This window comes from Mus caroli, chromosome 2 (genome assembly GCF_900094665.2).
Source record: "Mus caroli chromosome 2, CAROLI_EIJ_v1.1, whole genome shotgun sequence".
NCBI classification, from domain to species: domain Eukaryota; kingdom Metazoa; phylum Chordata; class Mammalia; order Rodentia; family Muridae; genus Mus; species Mus caroli.
Genome location: NC_034571.1, coordinates 153579431 through 153606956, shown reverse-complemented (window position 1 = coordinate 153606956; position 27526 = coordinate 153579431). Strand labels below are relative to the sequence as shown.

Sequence of the window (27526 nt, the reverse complement as noted above, 5' to 3'; positions counted from 1 at the left end):
CTCCCTGCCCCCTCCCCCTCCCTCTTTCCCCCATCTCTTAAGACAGTGAGAGTGCCAGCTGGGAGTGCTTAAGCAGACCCCTTTTATAGTAGAGTACCCTAGATGCAGCCTAGACAGTGGATGGAGAAGATGGACTGAGGCAGGAGCCAGGCTTCAGAAAGAACCATTAGGAGTTTGCTGAAGGAGGCTATGTAGGAGTATGGGTCATGTCTCTCCCCAGCCTTTTGTTTCTTTTACTGAATGTGAGGTCATCAGAGCCTTGTCTTACCTGCCTCTTGGGTCTGGGAAGAAAACAGACTCATAGAAAGCAGTCACTTAGAACAGAGGTTAGCAAACTTTCCTATAACGGGTGAAGTAGTGAGTATTTTCAATTTTGTAGGCCTCAAGGTATTTCTCATACTTACTAGCTTTGTCACCAAAACACACACAAAAAAAGCAATCGTAGAGATACTTACAAGTACATTTATATTAAAATAAAACTCTGGGGAGGAAAGATTTGAGTGTATATAATGATATAGTGTTCATATATGTTATGGTTTTATCTCTTTCCTGGAATAAAAACACTCTGGCCCAAAGCAAGTAGGGGCAGAGATTTGTCTCAGCTTATAGATTACAGTTCATCATGGTGGAAAGCCAAAGCAGGAACTTGAAGCAGAAATCATGGAAGAAATTCTGCTTGCTAGCAGGCTCACAGGTTCATGCTTATCCACCATTCTGATATAGCCCAAGACCACTTGCCTAAAGATGGCACTGCCCACAGTGGGCTGAGCCTCCTTCATCTAAGCAATCAAGACACTCCACCCCCCAACACACAGAGAGACATGCTTGTAGCCTGTTCTAATCGGAACAGTCCCTCAGTTGAGACTCCTTTCTCAGCTGCCATGCCAAAGTTGACCGTTAAAGCTAACTAGAACACCATAGCATCAAATATTAATCATGTTTTCTTAACCATTGAAAAAAAGTCTAAGAGTCATTCTTATTTTATACCTACACAAGAAATAGCATAGATGCCAGACTTGGCTCACAAACTGACCACTGACTTAGCAAGTGTTTTGAAAAGGACAAAAATGTCATTCTTTCAAGAAGGAGAGTCATGATCACTGTGCATAGGTCGTTAACTTTTATACTTGTCCATTGTTGGTCAAGCTTGACCCTTGTTTCACTTTTGAAATGATGTATTTTCTGTTTATCATTTGGTCAGAGACATTCCATCACTCTCAATATTCTGCATAAGGATCTTATGCAGTTTTGCTGATAAATGACTGGGGAACATTGTCATCTGTCACTAAGGGTGTAACACTTGCTGGGATTTTGTGTCACTTTATTTAGAAACTTGGAGGGACATTAAAGATAGACAAACTGGGCTTTAAATACAGCCTCTGCTAGTTACTGTTTTTGTGACCTTGAACAACTTGTAAAAATTCTGAGTCACCATTTATTCATTAATTCATTCTTTTACACAAGAAATATTCATTGAGTACCTACTATATGCCAGGTGCAACAGAAGGCCACAGAAATGTATCAGTCAATGGGACAGATCATCTACCATCAAGGAGACTACACAGTTAAGGAGAAGGCATCCACTCACCATGCAGGGGCTATTGCGATGAGAAGGGAATGTTAGGATGTTGTGAAAAGACAGAGGATGCGCATCTTCCCCTTGAGAGAAGTTCCAAACCAATTCTTGAAAGGTTAGCAGTTATCTGCCAGGGAAAGCAGCAAGAAGGAATACATGCCATTCAAATGACTGTTCCAGTATCTTAGTTAAGGTTTTACTGCTGTGAACAGACACCATGACCAAAGCAACTCTTATAAGGACATTTAATTGGGGCTGGCTTACAGGTTCAGTGGTTCAATCCCTTATCATCAAGGTAGGAACATGACAGTATCCAGGCAGGCATGGTACAGGAGGTTCTACATCTTCATCTGAAGGCTGGTAGCAGAGTAATGGCTTCCAGACATCGAGGATGAGGGTCGGAAAGCCCACACCCACAGTGACACACCTACTCCAATAAGGCCACACCTACTCCAACAGGGCCACACCTTCTACTGGTGCCACTCCCTGGGCCAAGCATGTACAAACCATAACACCCAGGCATGCTCTATAGACAAGACAGCAGGGGCTGTTCATCATGGGAACAGGGTTATATGCTGGTATCAGAGCAGAGAAGAAGATGGAAAGGAGTGAATCAGGCAAGGAAAGATATGAACTCATTGAGATGGTCTGTGACCATCAAGGGGTTTGAGGTTTACTTTTGAGGACAGTGAGAGTGATAGTGTGTTTCGCTCAAATGTCAGGAACTTGGTGGGAGGAAAGTAAGAACAGAGATGGTGGGCCCACATGAGGCTGTGTAGATGGGTGGCTGGAGAAAGTGCCAATGAGACAGGAGAGAGGAGGAAATCTGGAAGAGCTTGTCTGGAGTAGAATCAGTAAGAGCTGGTAACCAGTGATAAATGGGAAGCTAGGTAGAAGAAGGGTAGAAGGTATGCACCCTGACTACTAGGGGTGAAAGGTAGTCACCCAGGTTTCTACAAAGAGAAGCTGTTTGGGTGGTGTAACCATTTACAAAGAAAAGAAAGACTGAGGGTGATGCAGTTTGACTGGGGAAGTGACAGGCCCATTTGTAATACCACCGACCTTTCTGGTTGTCCTATGTCTTAGGAACACTGTACTCGAGGTACTTGGCAGAAGACTTGGCATGTCATGGGTGCTTGATAAATGGTGACACTTACTCTTTTTTCATTTATAAAAATCTATTTCAGCCTCAGTTTTGGTAAATTGTGGTGTTCTCTCATTCAGTGCGAGCTCTTTAGAGCCACAAGAGTTATGGCCTTGCTCATTGTACCACACGTTTTCATGTGTGTTTCTTTCTCTCCTTCTCTTCTGCATGCTGCCTGGGGATTGGCTTCCTTGTGGTCAGCACCAATGGGCAGCGCCCAGGTGACCCCGGGGACTCCACTCTGCCTCCTCACCACAGGTGATCATCAGAGCCCTGGGCAAGAGGGAGGGGACTGGTAATGGCCCGAGCTCTGTGGGTTCTCCAGGCCAGGTGTACCAGAGCTGAACTGACAGCTCCTTCATCACATCTTCCCACCCACTACTGCCCAGTCACCAATTCATTCATCTAACCACCATTACCTTCTCGTACCTATTCATACATCCCTCCATTCATCCACTACCCCATCTTACCAAGGTTTAATAAATACATACTATGTACCAGGCATTGTTCTAAATATTGAGGAATACAATAACAAGCAAAAGAGACAAATTCTGATATCTTAGCTCACCGATCAAAAGACTCTAGAAATAAATGTGCAATTTTCCCTAATCCTAAGGAGACATGCATATGATATTCAAAATGTACACACACACTTAACATATACATACACATATATATACACACTACATAAACACACCACACACATATACATACACACACCACATATACACAGACACAAAGACACATACACATGCACCACACACACAGACACATATACCTACATATATACATATATATCCTAAACACACACAGAGACACTTATACACATACCCTATACATACACACATATACCCACATATGCACACAGAAACCACATACATACAGAAATACACATACATAGAGACATGTACACATACATACCACACACATATCTACACACAGAGACACACATATCTACACACACACACAAAGATACACACATACACAGATACTATACATAAGCACATACACACACACCATGCACACACAGACATAGACATGCATACACTATACACACACAAACATATACTCACATATACACACACACTACACACACAGTCACACACACACACTACCACATATACACATGTACATACACATATACACCATACAGACATGCAAACATGTACACACACACCTTACACACATACATTCACATACACACACATATACACATACAAACACACACACACCACACAGACACACACATACACACCACACACAGATGCACACACATACATGCACACACATACACACATACACACACACACACACACACACACACACACACACCACACCACACAAAAGTCAATTGAGTTGTGGTCTATGGGTGGGAGAAAGCTGACCAACAGATCTGTTTTCTAAGGAATGAGTAGGTTGGACCCACAACCTCAGCTCTACTGTTGGCCCTGGTACATCCTTTAAATGTGACTAGGCCCATATTTCCTTTCTGTTAAGAAAGAATAACAATACTTGCTTCTTAGGGAACATTCTTGGCATTATGGACTCTACAGAGTCAGATTCTCCAGAGACTGCATTCTAAACTAAACAAGCTAATAAATGTCAAAGAAGCTGGAGTAGAAGTGCCCAGCCTAGTGTAAGTATTTGCTTGATGTAAATGGGAGCCTTTGTTTCTTCAAATGCAGCATAGGTAGAGTTTGTTACAAATAAGTAGACATAGTTATTCAAAAGATACAGAGTCCACCCACCAGAAGTCAACGCCCATTCAATACATGGAGAAGAAAGGTAACCTGAAACCATGCCTCTCTTTCCTCCATTAGGGATCTCCTAACCAATGGGAGACTTTACAGCGGCTTTCACGCATTTACCCACCATTGTTCGCAACTAAGGTTTTGCCTGTTGAGATCACTGACTGGTCGGTCTATAGTGATGGGAAATAACTATATGGGTCAGTAGAGCAGGCAAGGGTAACATAAGCCCTATTCCCTTTACCCCTTCCCTAACTCAAGCATCATACTGACCCTGTGATGGAGATTCAGGCACATATTGTTCATTGCGAGATGTGCTTAGACAAAAAGGAGAAATAGACAGGAAAAGACAAAGGACATTGTGTAGCCCGAGTTAGTCAGAGCCCTGGGACATCTCGGGAATGTGAAATGTTCCACAGGTTGGGCCCATGTGCTAATTACCATAGGTTGCCATGGGTGTTACATAGCCTTCTAGAGAAATGGATTCCTTCTTGAAAGTAGGAGATATCTATGAGCCATTTAAAGCTAGTATCTACAGTAGCTGGGACTAAATACATCAATCAAATAAAGGAGATTTGGACAGAACCCCAGTAGCATCCACGTGGGCCTGTTTTGGCCCCAGTTTTGTATTGCTCTAAAGCACCGCATTTCAGTGTGTCCCTGGCAACCCTGTGAGCATCTCATCTTAGCCACCCCTTGATAATAGAAACATTACATACTGGGCAGGCTTATTTTACCTGGGAAACCAAGTATCATGGTTACTTCATGCTGTCCTATTAAAGATTCAATTTAATAACCTCAACGAATGCCCTGAACATTGGGAGTGCATAGTAGGTCTTCACAAAATGCCAGTTACCACCCTCCTCTAGAACAGGCCCACCAGACTCACCTTCCCTCAAGAGAGGCAGAAGTCATGAATAGACACAGGGGAGCATGCAGAAAGATGACAAGAGGAAAGCGACTCTCACCACTGTCCCCAACTGGATTTATGGAGAAACAGAACCTCCCTGGAGTGTGCACGAGCAATTCCACCTATGCTTCCATTGTTCTCTGGGCTCTATTCAAGTCAAGCCGTGAGATTATGTTTTCTTCAAACAGAGCCAATCCCATATCAGGCACATTTGTTCTTACCTCTCGCCTTCCGAGGCATCTGAATGTTCCTTCTCTGACAGGTTTATTTTATTGTGCTCCATTTATTTCTACCCGTTTCCCAGCTTTGCTTGATAGGTGAGGTGCTGTGAGATTTTTTTTTTCCCCCTCAGAGCAGGCTGTCCCTTTCAATGGCTTTTGTTAATGTCCATTCCCTGGTGGCAATAATAGCTGATGTAAATAATAACTGCCTGGGTCTGAATGATGGGGATATTGGACTATATGTTCAGATGGCTGTTTCCATAGCAGCTCCAGCATGGAGATACGCACAGCCATGTGAGGTAGCATGCATGGCTCAACCTTAGCAATGGATGGAGCCTGATTACAGCTCTCAACTCTGCCACTCTCTGGTCTGGTGGTCTGGGGGAGTTACTCTTTATTGAACTTCCTCTCCTCACGTAGAGAGGAATCACACCCAATGCCAGGTTAATAAAAAGAACTGAGCTTTGTGGTTGAGGGTCACTGGCCAGCTACTTCATCAGGTGTCCCTGAACCATTAGCCTTCTTCTTGAGGAAATCCTGCTCTATACCAAGGCTTCTGACCTTGGCATGGTTGACATCTGAGGCTAGATCATTTTCTATGGCTGAGGTCCAAACTGTCCATTATAAGATGTTTAGAGAACTCCCATTCTTTACTCACTAGATACCATTAGAATGTCAACCCCAATTGTCACAACCAAATATATCCAGGCAGTCTCAAATGTCCCCTAAGGGACAAACTAACCCTCTAGAAATAGCTTTTAAAAGCTTCAGAGCAGCACTGTTCAATAAAAATAAAATTTTCGGTGGATATAATTTCTAATTTTGAAGTCCCATTATGAAAATAAAAGAAACTTGAAATTAACTTGAATAATATAATTTATTTCATTAAACATGCCCAAATACCATTTAATAAGTAATCAATATTTTATAAAACCATTAAATGGAAGATAGTTCACATTTTCATTTTTGTACTGTCTGATATCTGCTATTTTTTACACTTAAAGCATGTCTCAGTTCAGATGCAATGCTTTCAAACAGTTAAAAATGAAAGAAATACTAAAGTGATAAAAAAAATTATGGGCAGAGGAGATAACTTAGTCAGTAAAGAGCCTGCCATCCAAGTATAAGGACTTGAATTGGTGTCCCCAGGATGGAGATGAAAAGATGGTAGATGGTTGGAGGAGCACACTCCTATAATCCCAGCAGCAAAAGGTAGAGATGCCTGAAGCTCTGGGGCCAGCTAGACTTGCTGAATCTGGAACTTCAGATTCAACAAGAGACCCTGTCTCAAACCAATAAAATTAACCACAATTGGGAACACACCAGCATCAACCTCCATACTCATATACATTAAACAAACCCATATAACTGTACACTTCACATACACACATACAGAGAGAGAGAGAGAGAGAGAGAGAGAGAGAGAGAGAGAGAGAGAGATTATATGCAGCAAGTAAACATTCTTTTCATTGCCTCCATTTTAATTTTTAAAATAATTGAAACAAAATAATCTTAAAATTCAGTTTCCTGACCCTATTTCAAATATGGGATGGTACACACACACATGGCTTAGTGAATACCGTTTGGACAGTGCAAATAGAGAGGTGAAATGTCCCTTTATCATCTTGGCCCCTGCTTAGGGAGCATAGGAGCAAATGGACAGAGTCCACGCTCTGCAATTACTCCCCTCCTTTATGCCATACCCAAGGGGATGTCTCTCCAGGCCCAGCAATGAGGTGAATGTCTCCCAGACCAAGCCTGGACAGTTTTCTCTAGAAGCCTGACTTGAAGCAACAAAGGACAAGAAAGCACTGAATTAACACTTCCCCTGCAAGACTTCAATCTAGTCCAGCCCTCGTCTGAAAGAGCGCCTCATCCCTTTGCCCTTCTCTATCTCAGCCAGGCCTCTCTGCCTCTAGACCTAATGGAACATGGGCCGTGTCCAGCCATACATAGGCCAGCATGAATGAATTAAAGGTGATCCCTGATAACACTTTGCTTTGACTGCCTTGGCCATGTTCATTGCCCTTTGTTAATTTTTCCACAAGAAGGACTTTAGTCCAAGCCTTCTTCTAAAGCCCAGAATGTATTTGTTAAAAATTGGGGACCTTGATAAAAGCACCGAAACTTTTATGCAGTCCAGATTCCTCACTTATGAAGTCAAACAGATGAATTCCAGCCTGGCTAGAGAAACGGGTGTAATCCTAGCCAAACTTCAAGGCTGAGATGATACTGGTTAGACCTCTTGTAGCCTTCATTTTTTTTCGGTGTATCTCATGCTAAGGCTATTACTATTGTTCCTTAATTGGGGCCTTGCTATGTGACAAGATTCAGGTTCTAATAATACTCACTGGGAGGCTCAGCTGCATTCCTTGGAATGGTATTTCATGAACATCCTAAACCCAGATACAGAGAACTGTGGGCTTCAGCACAAGTCTATGTGGGCAGAAAGAGGACAAGGAGACAGATCAGCAACCTCCCAGAGTCACTGACTAGACCCCACAGCCTTGAGAGCCCAGAAGGCATGACAGCTCCCCCATGGAGCTTGTGGCTCTGGTGGCAGTAAACAGATGGTGTGAGTGTAGAGGCTAGAAGCAGAGCTGGGTGAAGCTGTAAGCTGAACACTCACCGCTCTTGGTGAGGTTTGGTGGGGAGAGGAGGGGCAGGCTCTGGGGCAATCTCAACCTTGAAGACAGGCCATAGAGAAGTAGCAGTTTTAGGGGCAGATGATATCAAGGAAGTCTGACAGTGTAATAAGAAGAAGAGTAAAATGAATAATGGATGTCCCATGCTTCCTACATGTTATAGGAAAATACTCAGTGTTTTGCTTTTTTAGCACATGTAAAATTCCCTAAATCTCTACCAAGCCAAGTGATTTTCTGATTTTACAGATCAGACCTCTAAAGTGTAGGCAGCTGGAAAAAAAAATCACAGAATTTGGAAAGGATGGCACCAGAATTCAAACCCAGGTCTCTCTAGGCAGTCTTCATGTTTATTTGTCACACTGCCTGCCCATAGCCAACCTTAGTAAGTACCTAGGATGGAAGTACCAAGCACTGGAAGATGCCATAGCAGAGTGACTTAGGGCTGTGTCGTATGAAAAGCCACGTGATTTCAGAGTGGTTGATCTATGTCTTTATCAGCAGAACAGACATGCCAACATTGACTGCTGTAAAGAGAGAAGGAAGATGATGATCATCATTACCTTAGGCGCATCTTGGTGTTATTAAAACCTAAACCCATTTTATAGATAAAGAAACAGAGACCCAGAAAGAGCCAGGCAAAGAGGCAAGCTATCCAGTGGCCAGACAACAGCTATCATCTCTGCAACAAGTGAAAAAAAGGAAGGTCGATGCTCACCATCAAGGCCTCGGAATAGAAGCCTCTGAAGAGCCAATCAGAATCTATAAATCCAGGCACATAATGAAACTGTTCTCTAGCTTAAATGCTGGGTCCGATGTTATACCAAGTGCAGCTTCTGTGACAACCCAGAGCAAGAGGTGAGGACAAAGTGCTAAGGGGATGTAATATTAAGATCCCTTCAGTCTCACACCCCTCCATTCAGATGGGTTCTTAGTTGGTCTCAGGATAAACCTGGGCCATGACTGCAGTTTAAGGGCAGAGATCTCAGTAGCAGGTCAGGGATGGCAGATATACAGGACCTTTTTTAGCTCTGCCCTTAGGTCACTCATGTGACTACAGACTGATTCTATATAGAAAGGGTTACTGCAGAACTTGAACCAGATACTGTCTGTATCCATGGTCCATTCAAAGTATGGCAAGACACAAGGCCATTGGCCCATCATTCTGGCTGTTATTGTCTGTTACCAACCTCTCAACTGAGTCAGTATATTTTATCCAGATGAGTCAACTCACATTCTGTAAAGAGTTCTACCCAGTAGCACCCAAATGTGAATTCTGCCTTCCAAATGGCCATTAGTTGGGGAACCTCTGTAGCTGAGGTTTTCATAGCTCCATCTTTACTCCTGGGATATTTATTCCCTTTAGGCCAAGAAGAAGTCAAGCCACAGTCTTGATTTCAAACTGCCACCAAACTCAGATTCAGAAACCCAGTGTTATCCATCTCCTCTCTCCTTCCCCATCTTTGATATGTAATCTGCCATCACATCTGGCTGATTCTGCCTCCAGGATCACTCCCTCCTCCTTCTCTGCAGTGCTCATGCCTGAGACTACTGAAGTCTTACTCATTAGTGCTACAGCTTCCTAGTTGGTAGGGCTGTCTTCACATTTCTCCTCTTCCGGTGTGTCCTCCCCACCGATGCCCAACTGATCCTTTAGATAGAAGTGGTCCTTCAAATAGAAGAGTTTTGTCCTGATTAACACCTGCCGGAAGCTTCCGTTGTGCTGCAGGATAGTCAGCCTGCTTCTGCCGTCTTCATCCATCCCTCCAGGTTCCTCCTTTACATTCTTTATCTGATCACATGAGCACTTGCCTTTCTTACCTCCTGCCTTCCTTTGCTGGGATGTCTCCCTTCTGTGGTCTAGCTTGCTAACATGTAGGAGCTCTGAAAAAAGCCTACTGTCTCATGCTGAAGCTACAGGCAATAGCCAGCTGCCTTTAGCCAGGAGGAAGGGCTTCACTTGAACTTGGCACTCACCCATAGCATCGGCTTGTCTTGAATCTGCTTGGGTTTTGTCAACCTTTCCCCCTTCCCAGCAATTATGCAGGTGGTTTGGTAAGAGGTTAATACAGTTAGAGCATGCACAAAGCACAGTACACTGTGTCTGTCCTCCTGTCTTTCCTTCTTCCTCTGTACAGTGATGTCTTAGATAGCATCCCTAATGTGTCTTTTTCCAATTTTGTGAGGGCTATTGTGAGTGGACACTGGTTTTCCAGCTTACTAGGAACTCTACCTGCCCCTTCTACCAAATGTGCTGGGCCTGGGCCTGCTGAACCTAATGTCTGCCCTGGCTTTGCATGGAGCTGGCACAGAAGAACTCAGACATGAACAGGATCATGAGAGAGACAATATGTCAGCGTGACCAGCATCTGCCACTGTCACAACTCTACTCTCCTCAGCCCACCATCTCTACTAAGAGAGGAGTTATAGTCCCACCCAGCCTTTGGGGAAGGTGATGGATCTATGTTAGTCCAACATGAACTGATTCAGTGTTTCCATTCAGAAAAAAAAAAAAAGCCACAATGTAAAGGCTAGAAAAAAGCAAACACATTCCTGGTAGATTTGGCTGGAATCTCAACAATTGCTGCCCTGCTCCTTGCTGTTTATTACCCTCGCTTGCCTTAGTTGAGCTAATCTGAATTCCACGCTGCTTGTTTTCCAGCTCCTCTCTGATCCTGCCCACACTTCCTCTAATCCCCACCATAGATGTCTCCCTCCCTTCCAGGTACCTTCCCTCTTTTCCTGGCCCCCTGATAACACACTCAAAACTGCATGTTGTAGAGGCATGATTCAGACTAAGCTGCCCCAGCTGGGCAGATCTTTGTCTCCTTTCCCAAATCCTGCCCCCTCTGAGTCAGGTAACACAGTCATCCCTTGAGGGATCAATTTGTCTGGAGTTGTTTAGAAAAAAACTGAACTTGTTTTTGAATAAGAGCCTTGGGGAGCCTCAGTCCCCAGTGCTCCTTGCGATGTTATTCAGACAGAAAGCCAGGACATGTCCTTCCCAAAGGCCTATGTTCGGTTCAGACTTTGAGCAAGAAACTCTCTTTTCTAGCATGCTGTTTGTGGGCCATGACCTCAGGCATTGTTTACCCTTTGCTTAGTGAATTTCTAAGATCCTCATCCTGTCTATATCCCTTCCTGGGCTGCTTGTAACATCATGACTCAACTAAGTTGTATGTCAAATTTTGTCTCTCAACAGATATGTTGAAGTGGCAACCCCGAGTAACTGTGAACATAAATTTATTCATAAAGTCCCCACAGATGTGATTTAGTTAAAGCAAAATAAGAAAGTGGGCCTTAAGCCAATATGTCAGAAGAGAAGAGCATCGAGCATCGTATGAAGACACACACACACACACACACACACACACACACACACACAGACAAAGCAGTATGACAAACACTGGCAGAGGCTGGAGTAGTGCAACTTCAAGGCACAAAATGCCAGAATTGAAGACTAGCAGGAGCTGAGGAGAGATGAGCTCTTCTGGTTTCAGGGACAGGTGGCCTTGGTGGCATGTTCATTTTGGACTTTTAGTCTCTGCAAATGTAAGAATCCACATCTGTCAGTTTAAACCACTCCAATTGCAGTCGTTGTTAACAAGGCCTTGGGAATTCAAAGGCTTGCCAACAAAGTGAACTTGAGCTTGGGGGCAGTAGTTTGTGGCTGAACCTCAAGTGTGATGCCTTCCAGTGGAAAGGCCTCTCAGAAACCACAGTATCAATCTCTCAGACAGTCTCTGACCTACATATCTCTCCTCCGGCGTACCTTCATTTGTAATACTATATATTTCTTCTAAACTGGTCTCTACTCCATGGCCTTACCTTTCTGATGTAGCTTTGTCTTTCATGTGTTATTAGTCATAGGATTTGCTGTTGGCCCTCCCCTGCCTCAGCCTTTACAGACAAGGCTTATGTCACCCTCTCTCCATGTCCTGAGTTAGAAGCCCTGGGCACCATCCCTGCCTGGCTTTTGTATTCTGTCATATGCTGCTCCTAGGAGGGCTTTGCTTGCTCCATAGATACCTGAGCCTCTGCTCACATTTACAGCAAGAATTATAACCAGCTTACCAGGGCCATGTGCTCTTTCATAGCAGCTGCCTGGAAAAGTCCAAAGGGACTACTGCTTTGCTGTGGAGCATCCTAAGGAGTATGTGTTCTCTCCTACCTCTGTTCCTCACACTAAATTCTTAGTCCCCAGTGCAGGCTGTGGGTATTTCTGTTGGTGACAGCCAAGTGGCTTAGCCCCCTTAACCCCCCTCCCGCCCCCCGAGTTCCAGGCTTGATACACAGATCTCTGCAAGCAAGAGGCAATTCTGTTGGTGTAGCGCTAGCTCAAATTCTCCATCTTCATCAGTGGAAAAGGCCTTGTAGGATCAGAGGACACCAGTGTGGAGATAGGTGAGAGGGGGCTGTTGGATGGTGGCAGGGATGCCTGCAATGTGTGTCAGACCACTGACATCATGTGGAAACCAAGTACCTAGTCTAGTTTTATGTAATCAGAACTGTACATGCACTCTACCTGGACATATCTCTATGTGTGAGCATCAGGTATGTGAGACCTTTTCAGTTTACAAGTTCCTTTTCCAATAAGAAGCAAGCTGCATGATTGCAGGATTGTTTCTGCATTCACCCTCAAGCTCAGCACCCCAGAGTAACTACTACCATTGCTATAACTGCAGCATCTCCCAGGTTAGGCCATATCCAGGGGGCTAATGCCTGACCCCTGCTTTAGATATGGCCCCACCTCATTACATCCTGGTTGTTAACCTTGACTATGGCTTGACCCTTCTGAGCTCAGTTTACAAAGTGCATCTTCTTCCTAATTTTGGAGACAACTTTTGTCCCCAACTTTAGCTTAGCTTACAGTCTTGTTCTGAAAGCAGATAAGTCCTTTCTCTAAATTTGTCCCTGGGCCCTGGCAGTGCACATAGGCTAGACCTCTCCAGTGCACAAAAAAACAGTTGAAGTCATCAGGAGATAAAAAGGTAGCTCAAGCCCTTGCTCTGTCTTCTAGGGGTACGTCAATCACGCCTGTGTATAGAGTCTGCTGCATATAACTACTTTTGAGTAAGTCAGGTGCTAAATTTGAATAGATGAAAAGTATTTTGTGGTAAAGGCAGTTTCTTGTACCCAGAAGGGCATTTCTGTAAGAACCTCATTGTGCCATCTCACAGAGCCCCTTACAACCAAGTTAGAATTTGACCTATACAGAATATTCATTATGCAAAACCAAGTCCACCTAGAAACACAGAGTCAGGAGATCCATGGGATGAAGCCGAATCAGCACCGGGGGAATGATTTATTCGAGTGGCCAAAGGGCTTTCAAACAATCAATTAAAGTGATTCTCATCTCACACGGTGCTAACCTCCATTTAAGACGGAAAATGAGGGCACCTCTGTCAGCAATATTTAGCAGATTTAGTTGTATAGGCTATGATGAAGTCACTTCTAACCTCTTAGGACTGGCTAGGTAATGTTGAGGGAGTGTGGGATATTAGAAGTGTGTATCTTCCTTACACTTAACTCAGGACTTATTAAATTACTTTTTATAGGAACAGTAGAGCAGTCTGTGAAAAACCCATGTCTCTGTGGTGTCTTCCAGCTACTTAACATTGACTCCAAGTTAAGTCTTGGCTAAATGCAATTACTGTTATATGATGAATCGGGGCAAATTATTTATTACTTGCAAAACATCCTAGATGATGTCACTTGAAAGGAGCATGGGAAAATCCTTAAGTCCTCCATTATCAACCCGGTCCACATCATGAGGTTATGTTCTGTGACGTGGGGGAAGAAGTCAGCAATTATAATAAAATTAGATAGCAACCTCGAAGAAAGGGTGCTGGAAACACCACAGAAAGTGCTCACCTAAACTTGAACAGAACATGTCTCTCTGTGGAATTAATATGAGGCGCTTTGGTTGCTAAATATCAAGAAAGGTCTTGGCAGGAAAGCCCAGAGATTAATATTAAAACTAAACTCAGAGTATTAGGGACTTTGAAATGGTGGTTGATGTACAAGGGAAGTGAAAAGAGTAAAAGAAGTTAAGTTGAAAAGGTCAAGTTTAAATATCACTTGAGCAAAGCCTGTATAATTTAGCTCATATAACAAGATTCACATGACATGTTCATCAATCCCTTAGATATTAGAATAAGGTGTGCTGGCTGGAGGGCACACAGAGAAGAGCTTCCAGCAAAGGCAGCAATGAAATGGAATTGCTTGGTAGAGCAGGTGGCAGACCCAGCAGGGACAGATATAAATACCTACAGCAGGTATTTAGGTAAAGATGGTTTTATCCAGCTGATTGAGATAGGATTCTTGATCTCCTTAATACGAGGAGTCTCCTTCTATCTTCTAGGTATCTGAGGGAAAACAACCAGTCTTGCACCGATCAACCTCCTCCTCTCCCCCCATTTAGGCAAGAAGCGGCAGAATAGCACAGCAGTTTAATGAGAATGAATAAGGCATCAGACTTGCAGGTTTTGTGGGTAATGCTGTCAGCAGCTCTTATCTATCCCTGTTGAGCTTCACCATCTTTGAGAAGACTTTGGTAGCAGAACCTGCTCCATACTGTTTCAGTAAGGATTAAAAGGGGGAATTATAGGTAACAGGCTTAAAACATGGTTGTAGTTGAAGCTCTGCCCTACAGTTTATAGATAAATATATTAGTGTTTTACATGTGCTCTTGAATCCTGTTCCTCTCAACTCTTACATTGCCATCTTCTGTGAAGCCCCAGCTTATCATGTAGCTGCCATAGAAGCCAACCACAATCTCTCCACCACAGCCCTGACATTGCTGAAAACAAAGTACAAGATGGGATGTTCTCCAGATATATGCATCCTGGTACCTCTCAAAAGCTGCAAAGAGTAGAGTCTGGGATGTTTATAGAAAGCCCATGTTGCCCCTTTGCCCATCTGATCTATGATTGTCCTTCTACATTGTCATGTTCTGCTCAGACACACAGATAGCCCTGCATGCCTCCTCACCCAGACCACCATGCCAGTGACTTCTGGGTTTATCCAATAGAAGACCTCAGTTAGAGTTGGAAGAGTGAAAGGCAAGGATAAGCCCCCTCAGTTAGTTTCAGCTCCTCCTTTGTCCATGTTTGTGCCTGCCCCATGGCTCTAACTCCCCCAAAGGTCTCCTGCAGTTCTAGCCCTTGCAATGCAAACTTGCCCTCTGGCCTCTGGCTTATCTGCTTTGTATCCCTCCTGTGTCCGATGGTTAGTAGCATCCTGATAATCCTCTACTCACCAGGGTCTTCTGATCCTGAGTATTTTTGCTCCCTTTAAAAGGCTTAGCGTTGTTTCCCTTTTCCTGGTTGGCTGCTGACTGATGTAGATAGAGCCTGTACTGGTTTCTAAGTATCATTCCTCCCCCTTTATGAGTACTAAGGGTTGGGGAACCTGATTTAATCATCTAGTCTATATTTTTTTTCTTGTATCAACATCACACTCACTAGCAAATATATATATATATATATATATATATATATATATATATATATGAAATACACATCTTTTTCATTTAAAAAAAAAGTCAGCAATAGCATTTGTTTCTCCCCAGGCTTCTCGCTCCCCTCCTGTTCACTACAATTTCTACCCTCAAAGGCTGCCAAAGTAGTTCATGATCACAATTACAAATACTTTGAATGCTTTGGGATGCAATTTGTAAAGTCTAGAGGCTTGAATCTAATGAAGTAGCCAGATGCTCCCCTACAAAGTTGTTTCCTATCTTGGACTTCAATTCCATCTTAAAATACCCTATCGTTTAGAGAATTCGCTTCCAGCCAACTCAAGCGAATATATAGCGCATACCTGACTTTAGCAGAGCCGGGAAGTTACCCAGCTTCCTTATCTGTTCCCTGTTGTCTCCACTTGGCAAAACATCCATAATCAGAGATGCCTGCTATGCTTAAAACCTTCTTTGGCATAGAGGTAGCAGCTCAGAGTCAGGGTTTCAAAGGTTTTCGCTGCTGGGTGCCAGATACACACAAAGCCAAAGTAAAGACAGAGAAACTCTTCAACAAAAGAAGTCATTAAGTAGACAGGGGTAAACTGCCAGCACAGTAAGATTTGCCTGAGATAAGCCACACTGGGGAGAAGATGCCCTTGGATAGCTGAGAGGCCACTGTGGGTTTTAAAGAACGCAGCTTTTAGGAACTGTATCCCCAGGAGCCAGCCTCCTTTCTTTACCGTCAGCAAGGATCACCAGCATGGCTTATGCAGCCACTGGGATTTACTTGGGTTTTATCAATTGCAATTAGACGTTCTTCATCTGTGACTTCTATTTTTGCTGCCTACCCTTACAGGGAAAATTCTCTGAAGTACAGCTATGAAATTGGGCCTGATGCCAGTGTGAGTGCTTTGAGAGTGAATCATTAATCCCTTGTTGGCAAATTATGTTATTGCTGCCATTAAGTCATCCAGATGTAAGCCTGGTAAGGGCCCTCCCTATATGAGCAGAGTCAAGTGCATCACTCCAGGGATGGGGACCCTGCTTGGCTGGATTCGAAGGACTTGGATAAAGCCAAGTAGCTGACTCCAAGGCTTGTGACTCCAGCCTCTGGTTCCCAAAGCTTACAGACATTCTGAAACTAGTTCTCAAATTGTAACATCAGGACACCGAATGGATGTGGTCCTTAAAGTTTGTCAAGCAATTTCACCTCCAGGACTATACCTGATCCTGAGAAAAATCTTTGTGACTTTGACATTTTCTCTCAGTTTTTACAAATGAGGATATTATATCACATTGTGTTTCATTGATTTGGCCAAGGTCACCCAACTAGTTAGCAGCGACATGTAAATAGAAAGTCGAGGATTTCTGTTTGAGGCTCATTGCTTTGACCCAGTATCATAAAACCAGAGCATTTTAACATCAAATGAGGCACAAAGGTCATGTAGTCCCCTCTACTTGACAATGTGTACAACATGTCCCTGGAAAGCACCTTCTACTGTTGGTGACATGCTTTCTGCCCTGTGAGTAACTTGAGAAGAGGCAGGACAGGGAGGAGGATAGAGTGAATAGAAGTTCCAGAACTAAAAGAAGGGCACACATCACCAAGATTATGGATACCACTGAGGTTAAGGTACACCCAAGTTAAGATGGGGAAGCCATCGTAAAAGGCTGGTCAGGGTCTAAGGAGAATGCTGGGTTTAACATGAGAGGGCTTTTTTTTTTTTAAACATCTAGGCTTTGAGGAAGTCAGAACAGGTAGGAAAGTAGGAGCCAGTAAACAAGGAAAAGGCTGCCTCTTCGGTGGCACTTGGGAATGATGATTGTTTTCATAAAGTCACTGCTTCATGATGGAGTACCGCCCTTGTTTGGTAAGGAATTCCTGGTTAAAATCTGGATGAGAGAAGCAGAGTGTTAGTCTCCAGTGGATAGTTCTTGGGGCTCCCTGATCTATTCAGTCACTTCCCTGCTTTTGACCTTTTGAATTAAAGAGACCAAGCAGGGGTTTCTATCTTCTACAATGGCCTGTTAGTGACCAGACAGCAAGAACTGGATCTCATCAGAATAGAATCTCTAGACAGAAGAGTTCTTATTCTGACTACTTTCGAGGTCGGTGTAATGTGTATTTTGCCATGCACTTACTGCACACAGGGGCTCTGTTACAATGGAGCTGCTGTTTCCACAGGCCTAGGGTAGATTCTGTAAGTCTGGACTTTTAATAAGCTCCCAGGTGATGCTGGTATCCTGATTGTTGAATCACTTTCGAAGCATCAAGACTCTTGGTTCATCTTCTCCCTAGAGAGCTCTCTCGTGTGGTTGAATGTACAGCTAAACAAAATTCGCCAGTGAGTTCAGAAGAGTACAGAGTAACATAGACCAGCTCTTCCCTTGCCAACAGAGGTCATAGAAATCCCTGGGGAAGATCAGAATGAGATAGATGCTTGGTAACATTGTGAGAGAGAGACAAACATGGCCCCTGGACTCACATAGGGAGGTCAAATGGAGGGTGGAGAGTAGTTTCCAAGATGCTAAGCACTGTATCTGAGGTTTTCAGAGTCAAGAACAGACAGATAGAAAACAGAAGGTCATGTGTGGATTGGGCACTAAAGCTAGGAGGGGCTAAAACTCGAAGTCATCATAGCTTTGAGGAAAGAGTAGAGGGGAAAAGACAAGCGACTGCTGCTTTGAGAAAACTAATGTAGACTTTGAGAGTACTCAGAGCACAGAGGTAGCAGCTGGCTAGGGTACAAGGTCAGTCCTGTAGCCTCGTGTTGGAGACAGCTGAATTAGTAAGCTGAGTTCACAAGATTGTTTGTGATGACCACATCACACAGGGGACTCAAGGAGAGCCTTAAAGCTTATCTAATTGGATAAATTGCCACCTGGTGCCTTGATGCCAATTCTAATTCACTTGGATTGTGTTCCTGCTGGGTCTTGTTGAAGCCAAGTGTGAAGAGGATGCATCCAAATCCCTTACATTCTTCCCAGTACCAGACTAAAAGGCAGAAGTCATCAGAGTCAGAGACTGAGTCTATTAGGGACTGAAACTGATGCTAAGCAATTCTCTGCAGGATTTCCAGTTCTGCCCCTTTGAATCTCCCCTTTGGATTTCTGGGGCACTAAGTCACAAAGATAGCCTTTGATTTACCAGCCTCAGTAGTGGCACCTGTAAATTGATGGTTATCTTGCTTGGTGGCTGTGTGAGAAGCTAGCCCTGATGTGCTTCCCCAGGACTCTGATCTCAGTTCTCATCCTGATCGCCAATCATCTACAGTGTCAGCCCCAAGCATGTAACTCTGACCCAACAGAAGTGTCATTGGCACTTCCCATGTCCCATCCTTCAGTTCTTCCTCTTAAATCTCCATAGATCTTATCTTTTGTCCAGAATCACTCTCTGCATGTCTATCACCTTTGAATTACCAACCCCCTCCCTTTATAAATAAGAAAGCAAATCCTTAGTTACTACCGAAAAATCTCTTAGAGAATGCTTAAGAGAAAGTTGAATTTTCTGCAAGTACATGTTGTATATGAAGCCTGAATGGAGCAGAAAAGCCCAGTTGCTCCTAATAGCCTCAAGATGCAGTCTGTGCTTTCAGCTCTGAGGCCTTTTGGTTAAACTCACTGAAGATTTCTGATACCAGGTTCTAGCTTTTCACATGACTACCTAGAATCTGGATGCTCTTCTGTGGTTCTCAAGCATATACCACTAGTTAGTCATGGTTACCACTGAAGGGGCTTCTATAACAACATCTTGGTCTTGTAGGGGAGGTTTCCTAGTACTTTAACTAAGACCTTCATTTACCTTGGAGCATAGTACCTGACCCTACCCCAATAGTGGTTGGCACAGCTGATCATTTTCTGCTTCTGGAAATCCTATCTTATATTGGATCTAGGACACTATGGCCAGCCATGTTTTCTTTCCCTTTCTGGATGTTCATGTTTTATATACCAGTTTGTCTGTCTCTACCTACTCCCTGGACTCTACCAAGCTTCAAGTTTCTCTTCCAGGCCTGCTTCTCTTTTTACTTGTTTTCCCTTCCTGGGTAATCTCATGAACTCTCAGGCTCCAAGTACCATCTGTGGATAATAACAAATTAATCCTTTTACCTACAGCTCAGACTTTCCCTCTGGAGCTCCAGACTCACACCTCTAACCACCTACATTCAATTCCAAACACTCTAAACTTTTTCTTTTTTGTACTGCTTCTAGAACCCATAAATCCAACTCTCATCTTCCATGTCATACAAACTAAAGCTCTGTGACCACTCTTGTCATTTTTCCACTGCTGTTTCCTGAGTCTTTGTGACTATCATCTTCCATCTGGATGCCTATAGTAGTCTCCAAGCTCATTTCTCCAAGCCACTTTGGCTCCCCATTGAAGCTGGGATAATATGCTGGGACATAAATGTGACCACATTGTTACCTTATAAACAGAATTTAAATGTCTCTCTGTGTTTCTTGGGCTACAGAACAAAACTCGTAGCCTACAGTGTCATGTGTAAACATTCCTGCTCCTCTCTCCAGCCTCTCTTAGCCTTTTCTCTTTCTTCTTTTTTAACCTCTTAAATACTACATTTCTGCCATACACCAGACCGCTTGCCACTCACTCAGCCTGACCCAGGATCTTGGCTTTACTACCTCTTTATGCTTCAGTTGTCTAGCTACAGCCCTGATGGTCCTTCCTCCCAGGAGTGACTTACTTCCCTGTTCTGTTCTTTCTGGGAGGTCATGCACCTCTCTGTCCAAACCCTTAACAAAGCTGAAAGTTTGTCATTACTAACTTCTTGTCCTCATTGTTAAATGCCAGTGATTGCAAACTCCATGAGGACAAGGACTGTGTCTCTTTTGCTCACTATGACATCTCCAGATGCCTACCACTAATAGAAGTTTGCAAGAACTTACCTAAGGAATGGGGTGTGAGTCTTGATAGACCAAGTGATGACAGGGATCATATACAGGAAGAGGCTCTCAGGGAATCTCTGCCTTGAGCTACTATCCTCTAGAACAGGACCTTAAAACAGGCACTAAGTAAACTTTAACTACACCATGGATTCAATGATTTCGAGCCAACCTTTCCTCTAAATCCGAATATAAAGATTCTTAGTATTGGGGAGCTTTGAATTTGGGGTGTCTCTTTCCTTTGGGCATAATACATTATAGCCTAGCTTTTTATTAGAAATCATATCTTAAGTCTCATAAATGGGGGCTACTTAGGAGTCACTCAGAATTACCCCCACTCTGTAATGTCAGACTGCCCTGGCTAACGATGTGCTGGTGATTCCAACATGAACTGGGAAATCACTGGACTGCAGAACACCAGAACCTTCTCAGACAGCCCCGGGGTTAGATGAGTTGGTGTTGCCTTTATCTTATAGAAAAAAAGAATAGATATATTACTATTAGCTACTTGTAGGAGAAGGAGGCTTTAGTTTGGCCCCAGCACTTGGACACACAGGACCTAAATATGCATAACTGCATGAATAAATAAATAGTTCTGGCCTGTGCCCTTCTGTCATACACAGTCATCACAGTGACTGTGAGAGGAGTCCTATGCTAGATACTGGCATTGCAGCAATGAAAAGGACACCACACCTACTCTCAAAGACCTTCCATTCCCACCAAAAACACTCTGCTACGTAAACCAACTTACCAAAGTTAACTAAAGTTTGAGGAAAGTGCCTGGAGAGAATATATGCTCTACACTCCGAAGCAAAAAACAGAAGAGTTATCAGTGAGCTGGAGGCCTGCTTTTTAAACAGCCATGAGTATGAGATTCAAAATGTGAGAAGCAACGTTTCAACTCAATGCTTAGCTGAGTTCTATGGAAACATGACTAAAAGCAAGAGAAAACTCAATTTGGTTCCATGAGGACAAATGTGTGTGGGCAGAGACATTATCCCTTTAGCCAAACACCAAACAACCACAAACATTTAGCGAGCCCCTCTTATGAGTCAGGATCCGTGCTAACATGGGGAACAGAGATAAATGAGGTATAAGTCTACCCCCGAGGAGCTTGCAGACCAGTGGAAAAGACAGATGTAAAAACAGGCAACTAATAGTATCAGTACATTGTGCTAAGAGAGATCATGAGGTGTGTGCAAAGTGTTATAAAGTGTTATCAGAATTTGGAGGAGAGAGGAAACCCTGCCAGAGGCGCAGGAGGCTGCAGAAGGTATATTGGCTGATGAAGGATGAACTGGTGCTGATGTTGCAGAAAAGTAGAGATGAGTTTGGAAAAAGGTGCTTCCGACTTCAAGCTGCCTCACAAAAAAAATGTGATTCTAATGGGGAAATAAAGACAGCAGGAGAAAATTGCCCTAGGATGCTGGTAACCCATGGGCCACTCTACAGAATGCCTGAAACAGGAAATTGCCCTCCATCCTTAGTAAACACAAGAAAAGGCTGGGCTCAGCCTTTCTTTGCTTACTTACTTTTGCTATGGAGAAACAGTTGATTTTTTTTATTATTATTTTTTTTTTGAGAGAGAGGTAGAGAAACTGGGGATTTTAGGAGCTGAATTCAAGGTTTCTGATCACTGAGGCCTAAATTTGTTCTAATCAAACCCCGGGGATCTCACTCTTAACATCATCACCCATGTGACTTCTGGCAAGTCCTTTAGTGTTTTTCTTAGTGTCTGCCTTTGGAACTGCTTGTGAGGATTGGGCAAGTTAGAGTCCTGAATCATCCATCCTGGCTTACAGATAATATAAGTGGACAGTTCCTACTTTCCACTACCAGAGATTGAGTCAACAAGTTAGCACGTAGTATTTCATAATTGCCAAAATTGAAATTCATGTTTTCTGAACCCAAGCCAATTCACTTTAATCCACCATTTTTTTCCCTCTACTATTTGCTAAAAGAATAAAACAAGACGATCCCTTGGAACACAGTGGTTTTTAATTGTGTTATCTTAGCATAAAACTATGATTTTCATTACATGATCTGAAACATGAACCCAAGAAGTAAATGGTGGACTAAGGTTTGAGCTCTCATGGCAGAGCAGCACAATGAATAAAATCTTATGCTCCCACACAGCAGGTACGGACCTGGGAAACTCTAATTGCATAGCACTTCAGTTTCTTCTCTAAGAGGACATCATAGTAATCCCAAACTTTTAAGGGATTAACTTGCAATGAGGATTAAATAGAGCAATATATCTGATGCTCTCAGCACAGTGCCTGGCACATGGTTAGCTTTAATAAATGGACACTGTTGTCACTGTCACTGTTGCCTGGTCACATGTGAGCCTTTTCAACATCTTCCTCCTTCCCTTTTCCCCTCAAGGTGCTTCCACCCAGAATTCTAACACTGTGGAGCCGGAGAAGCAGGTCGACAACACGGTGAAGATGGCTGGTGTGATTGCTGGCCTCCTCATGTTCATCATCATTCTCCTGGGGGTGATGCTGACCATCAAAAGGAGGTGAGTCTCAACACTGCCGAGAAGATCCTGCTGACCCCAGAAGACCCAGCACCACCATGTGGCCAGGCTGTTGCTCTATCAGTTACTGTCCAGTAGCACTTTGCTGATAGAACACTCAACTTCCTTGTGCTAGTGTTTGAGAGATATGTGTTGTCTCCTTGGCAAGGGATTTTGAGAAGAGCAGCTTCTAAGATGGTCAGGGATTCTTATGGCTCCCTGGTTGTGCTGCGGACTCTGGTTATGATGAAATAAGTCTTCTTGGAATTAACTACTCTGTGTGATTGGTGATGCCCTCAAGATGGTTGGGGAACTCCAGGAACACAGATGAACACAGGGACATAATGCTCTACCTTTCTCACCTGCATTTCCCTCTGTCCACCAGTGGAGAGCAGCCTCCCATGCTGCCTTCAACATCTGCGAAGGAGTGAGACTCCAGAGACTTCCCTACTTATGGTTTATTCATACTCCATGTCTCACCCAACTGTCTCAACTCATTGTTACTGCTTAGTATTATCTTTCCTTGGGATTTTTATCTTAGACTCCTATGGGCAACTAATACAGTTTTTCTTATGTTGTATTTATATTTATTTTGAATCACATTGTTAATAAGAGCACAAGTACCAATACTTCCTTTATTCCCAAGATTCAAACTCCCACACTCATCTTCTGCTTAAGATTCAGTCACAGGATTAAAGACAATACACAGGAATTGAGGAGAGGGATAGAAAAAAAAAGGAAACCATGAGTGTGAGTTAGCATATTGATTAGGGATGATTATATATTCCTCAAAACTGGGTCTCCTGAGCATCATCTCTCTTTAGCCTTTACCTGTAACTCTATGGGCACACTTACTTCTCATATATATGTCTTCTTGGTTTCACTTTCAGGCTCCTGTCATGGCCTCCATCTTCCCACTTTGCAGCCAAAGCTAAGAAACCATCATCCATGTTATAGTAACAGCTGTCGGAGTCCCGACTTTCTACAACAAATGCAGTGATTTACATGACTCTAATTACATCCTGAGACCAGAGCTCTGGGTTTGGTTAGCTAGGGAGTTGAAGACCACACTAATGAGCAGGACCAGGGAATTTCTATCATCTTCAAGTTGCAAGACACTTTTGAAACTTGTTCTCAAGAGGAAAAAAAATGCCCCCAAAGACAAATCCACACTCTAGTCAAGGAGTGCCAATGAAAATAAAAATTGAAAGCCAATGTCCTCATTCCCAGCTGATGATGCAACAGTGCCAGTGCTGGCATCTCAGCCATGTAGCCATAAGTACATCTTTGTTTCTCTCTCTCTCTCTCTCTCTCTCTCTCTCTCTCTCTCTCTCTCTCTCTCTCTCTCTCTCTTTCTCTCGTTTTCAAGCTTTGATTGAGCCAGTCTTCTTTCCCACCGGGGTATCTTCTTGTTAGCACTTGGCCTTTTATTAATATAATTTGTCTAAAACCATCATTTCTCTTTTAAGGTAACCAATGGAATAGCTTAAGAGTTAGGATTCTCAACCAGCTATCGATTTTCCCACTAAAAAAATCTAGAGTGGAAGGAAGGTGCTATGTTATCACTGGGGATAAAGAGACTTCAGAGGGTTCACTTCAATGTTATCTCATCATCATTGATAAAACGTGGCCATGCTGTATGTCCCAGCCACTAATCAATCAGCTGCTATTATCTGAGGTGGCACATATACTTTGAGTTCTCTGGGAGTGGTAAGCATATTGCACATATAAGATCACTGACAGGTTTCTTAGCCTTGCAAGTGTGTTAGAGGCAGAGGTGAATCTGGGATTGTCTACATGGGAAAAGTGGCCAATTTAATGGAGTTGAATATCTTTGATAGACCTGAAATTTTCTGATTCTTTGCCACTGATTTGTAAGTCAGATAGGAACTTCCAATTTTGCTCTTTCTAAAGCCTGGCTTAACCTACGTCACCATCGACTGTGAGCTTGTGGGAAAAAAAAAAAAAGCTTCACTTCCTTCTCAGCAGCTATTTTTGAAATGTGTGATTTCTGGGAGGGAGGAAAGAAGTGGTTTTCTGTTTCTCGGGTGAGAGCACACATAAAGCAAGTCTTCCGTGTAGAGTTAACCTCTTCCGGGTATCTTTATCGCCCCACATGTCTAGAAAACCGTCAGACACAACCAACAGGGATCACATGATCACTATTTCACACCCTTCTCCCGAGCAAATTTCAGACCCTATAGCAATGCACAGCTTGGGGCTGCTGATCTGTACTTACATATGTTACATATATGGACATGTTTCTGCTGGTGGATAAGAATATTTCAGAGATGGGTGAAGTGGGGTGGGGGGGGGTAAAGAAGAGTAGAGGAGATATAGGGGCAAGGGAAGAGAAAGGAGGGAGGAAAGGTAAGGCAGGAAAGGGAAATAAAGAACTTGAGCCTGGGTTTGCTTCTTTCTACTAACCTACAGTATTTCCCAATGACTAGAGATGCCTGGAGGACAAGGAAGGCCCCAGTGAACTCAGTCCTTCTGTGGGATTCTGCTGACTCCAGCCCAATGCATCAATATGGGAACATTAGCCAATTTAGTACACTACTAGCCTGCTGCTAGCCAAAATGCTACTTGTAGCACACTGAAAGAGGGACATTTTAAGGAACAGGAACCCTGGAATAATAAACAAATCACTCCAACTCAGGAGTCCCACTACCACCTCCAGTCTCTAAGTCCTGAATTGAGTCTACCATAGAACTTTCAAGGCTATAGCCACAGCTGTGTTTTCCTCAACAGAGTTGTCCCTAGATTCTTCCTTTCAGGGGTTCACTACCACTGATGGGACCATTGATGGGAAGGCTTACTTGCCACTCTCCTCTGTCTTCTTGCTAGGAAGTTCCTGGATAACAGAACTAGCCAGAGAATGTATTTAAAGTGCAAAGGATATAAAGGAGGACTTAATGAAGAAATTAATTTACATTTGTATGACTTAAGAAAGAAGAAAGGAAGCAAATAGGAAGGAAAAAGCCAATAAAACTTGACAAATGTTTTATGATCTTACCTTGGCCTTGTTTTATCCTGGAGAGAGGGTTCTTCAGAGCTAAAAGTCAAATACTGTTGTCAATGGGAGGCTTAAGTAAGTTCTTTTATGGTTTCCAAAAGGCTCAAGTTAAAGTTTCAAATTATTTTTGAATCACTCTTGGCTGATCTTCTTTGATTGTGGCACATTATAATATGCTAATATAATAATAAGCATATATAATCTGGGCATTATGAAAAGAGAACCATAAGCCCTTCTGACACAATTGATTTCCAATGTGGTTTTGGCTATGCTCACTGAAAACTACCCACCCTTTATTCTATCATTAGTGAATTATTCTCTTTTGCTTCTGGATCTACCAGTTCTACCTAGACTTTCAGACTGTTCCAGAAGGGATCACCATGCTATTACATAGTAACACATACCACTTTCTTTTTCTTTCTTTTTTCCCCCTGAGCTCCTGATGATGAGAAGTCCTCATTGCTAACACCTCTATGCAGTCCAGAGTTCATCCTACCCTTTACTTTCTCCCTTTAGAGTCCTTAGACTGTCTCCTCCAAAGAAGAGCAAGCAAGAGATTGTGAGGCCGCCTAGGTTGTTCCTTACCTAATACCATAGAGCACTGGATATTCTTTATGCAAAGAATACAAAGCTCAAGTCATTAGCCATTCCCATACAAGAACCTCTACAAATTAGTGTTTGTTGGGTAGTAATATTTCCTGCACAAGTTTAATGAAGGTCAGAGTCAAGCTGCTTTGGGATTTTCTTCCTGGAACCTGAGCATGGAATCTGTTGTAGTTTCCTTTATGTTGTTGTGATTAAAATAACAAAACAAAACAAAATAAAGCAAAACACAGTCTAACCAATGTAACTTAAGAAAAAGAAAGCTTTATATCAGTCTACAGATTACAGTTTATCATTGAGAGTAGTCAGGGTAGAAACTCAAGCAGATTCTTGAAGGCATGCTTACTTACAACAACAACAACAAAAACAAAAACCCACAGAAACAAAAATCAAAATCAGCAAACCTAAACAGTAAGATAAAACATGCCAAAACTAAGCCAAAACTCACCAAAAAAGAAAACAAGAGCAAAGACATGGAGTTTGTTTTGTGTTATGTCCAAGTCTTACAGGAACTATTCAGACCTTGTTCCTTATACCTACGTAAAGAATTAGAATGCTTTATACCAACAGGAATGCTCACCTTACACTATAGCAAATTTATTCCAAAACTATCATCAATGTGCTAACAGCAATGCTGCAAATGACATTCACACACTGACCTAATTTCTTCATTCCACTTAAACTGTGGAGTGTTGGGATTGTCACTGTCACCCTTCTAATGATCGTGTCTCATTGAACTGATGGCACTTTTATTTTGCTCTTGTTTTGTTCTTTTTTTTTTTTTTTT

General features: G+C 43.0%; 1 protein-coding gene across 12 annotated transcripts in view; it reads left to right on the top strand.

Annotated features, from left to right (window-relative positions):
• The window catches only part of Ptprt (protein tyrosine phosphatase receptor type T), a 1083833-nt gene that overhangs the window by 887592 nt on the left and 168715 nt on the right, over nucleotides 1-27526 (top strand). For 6 of the 12 annotated variants that reach the window (XM_029473986.1, XM_029473983.1, XM_029473982.1 and 3 more), the window contains 2 exons: nucleotides 2922-2978; nucleotides 22988-23123. In XM_029473986.1, the coding sequence (XP_029329846.1) occupies nucleotides 2922-2978; nucleotides 22988-23123 (193 nt within the window). The remainder of the gene's footprint in view (nucleotides 1-2921; nucleotides 2979-22987; nucleotides 23124-27526) is intronic. The other 6 variants (XM_021156881.1, XM_021156878.1, XM_021156880.1 and 3 more) reach the window with 1 other exon arrangement.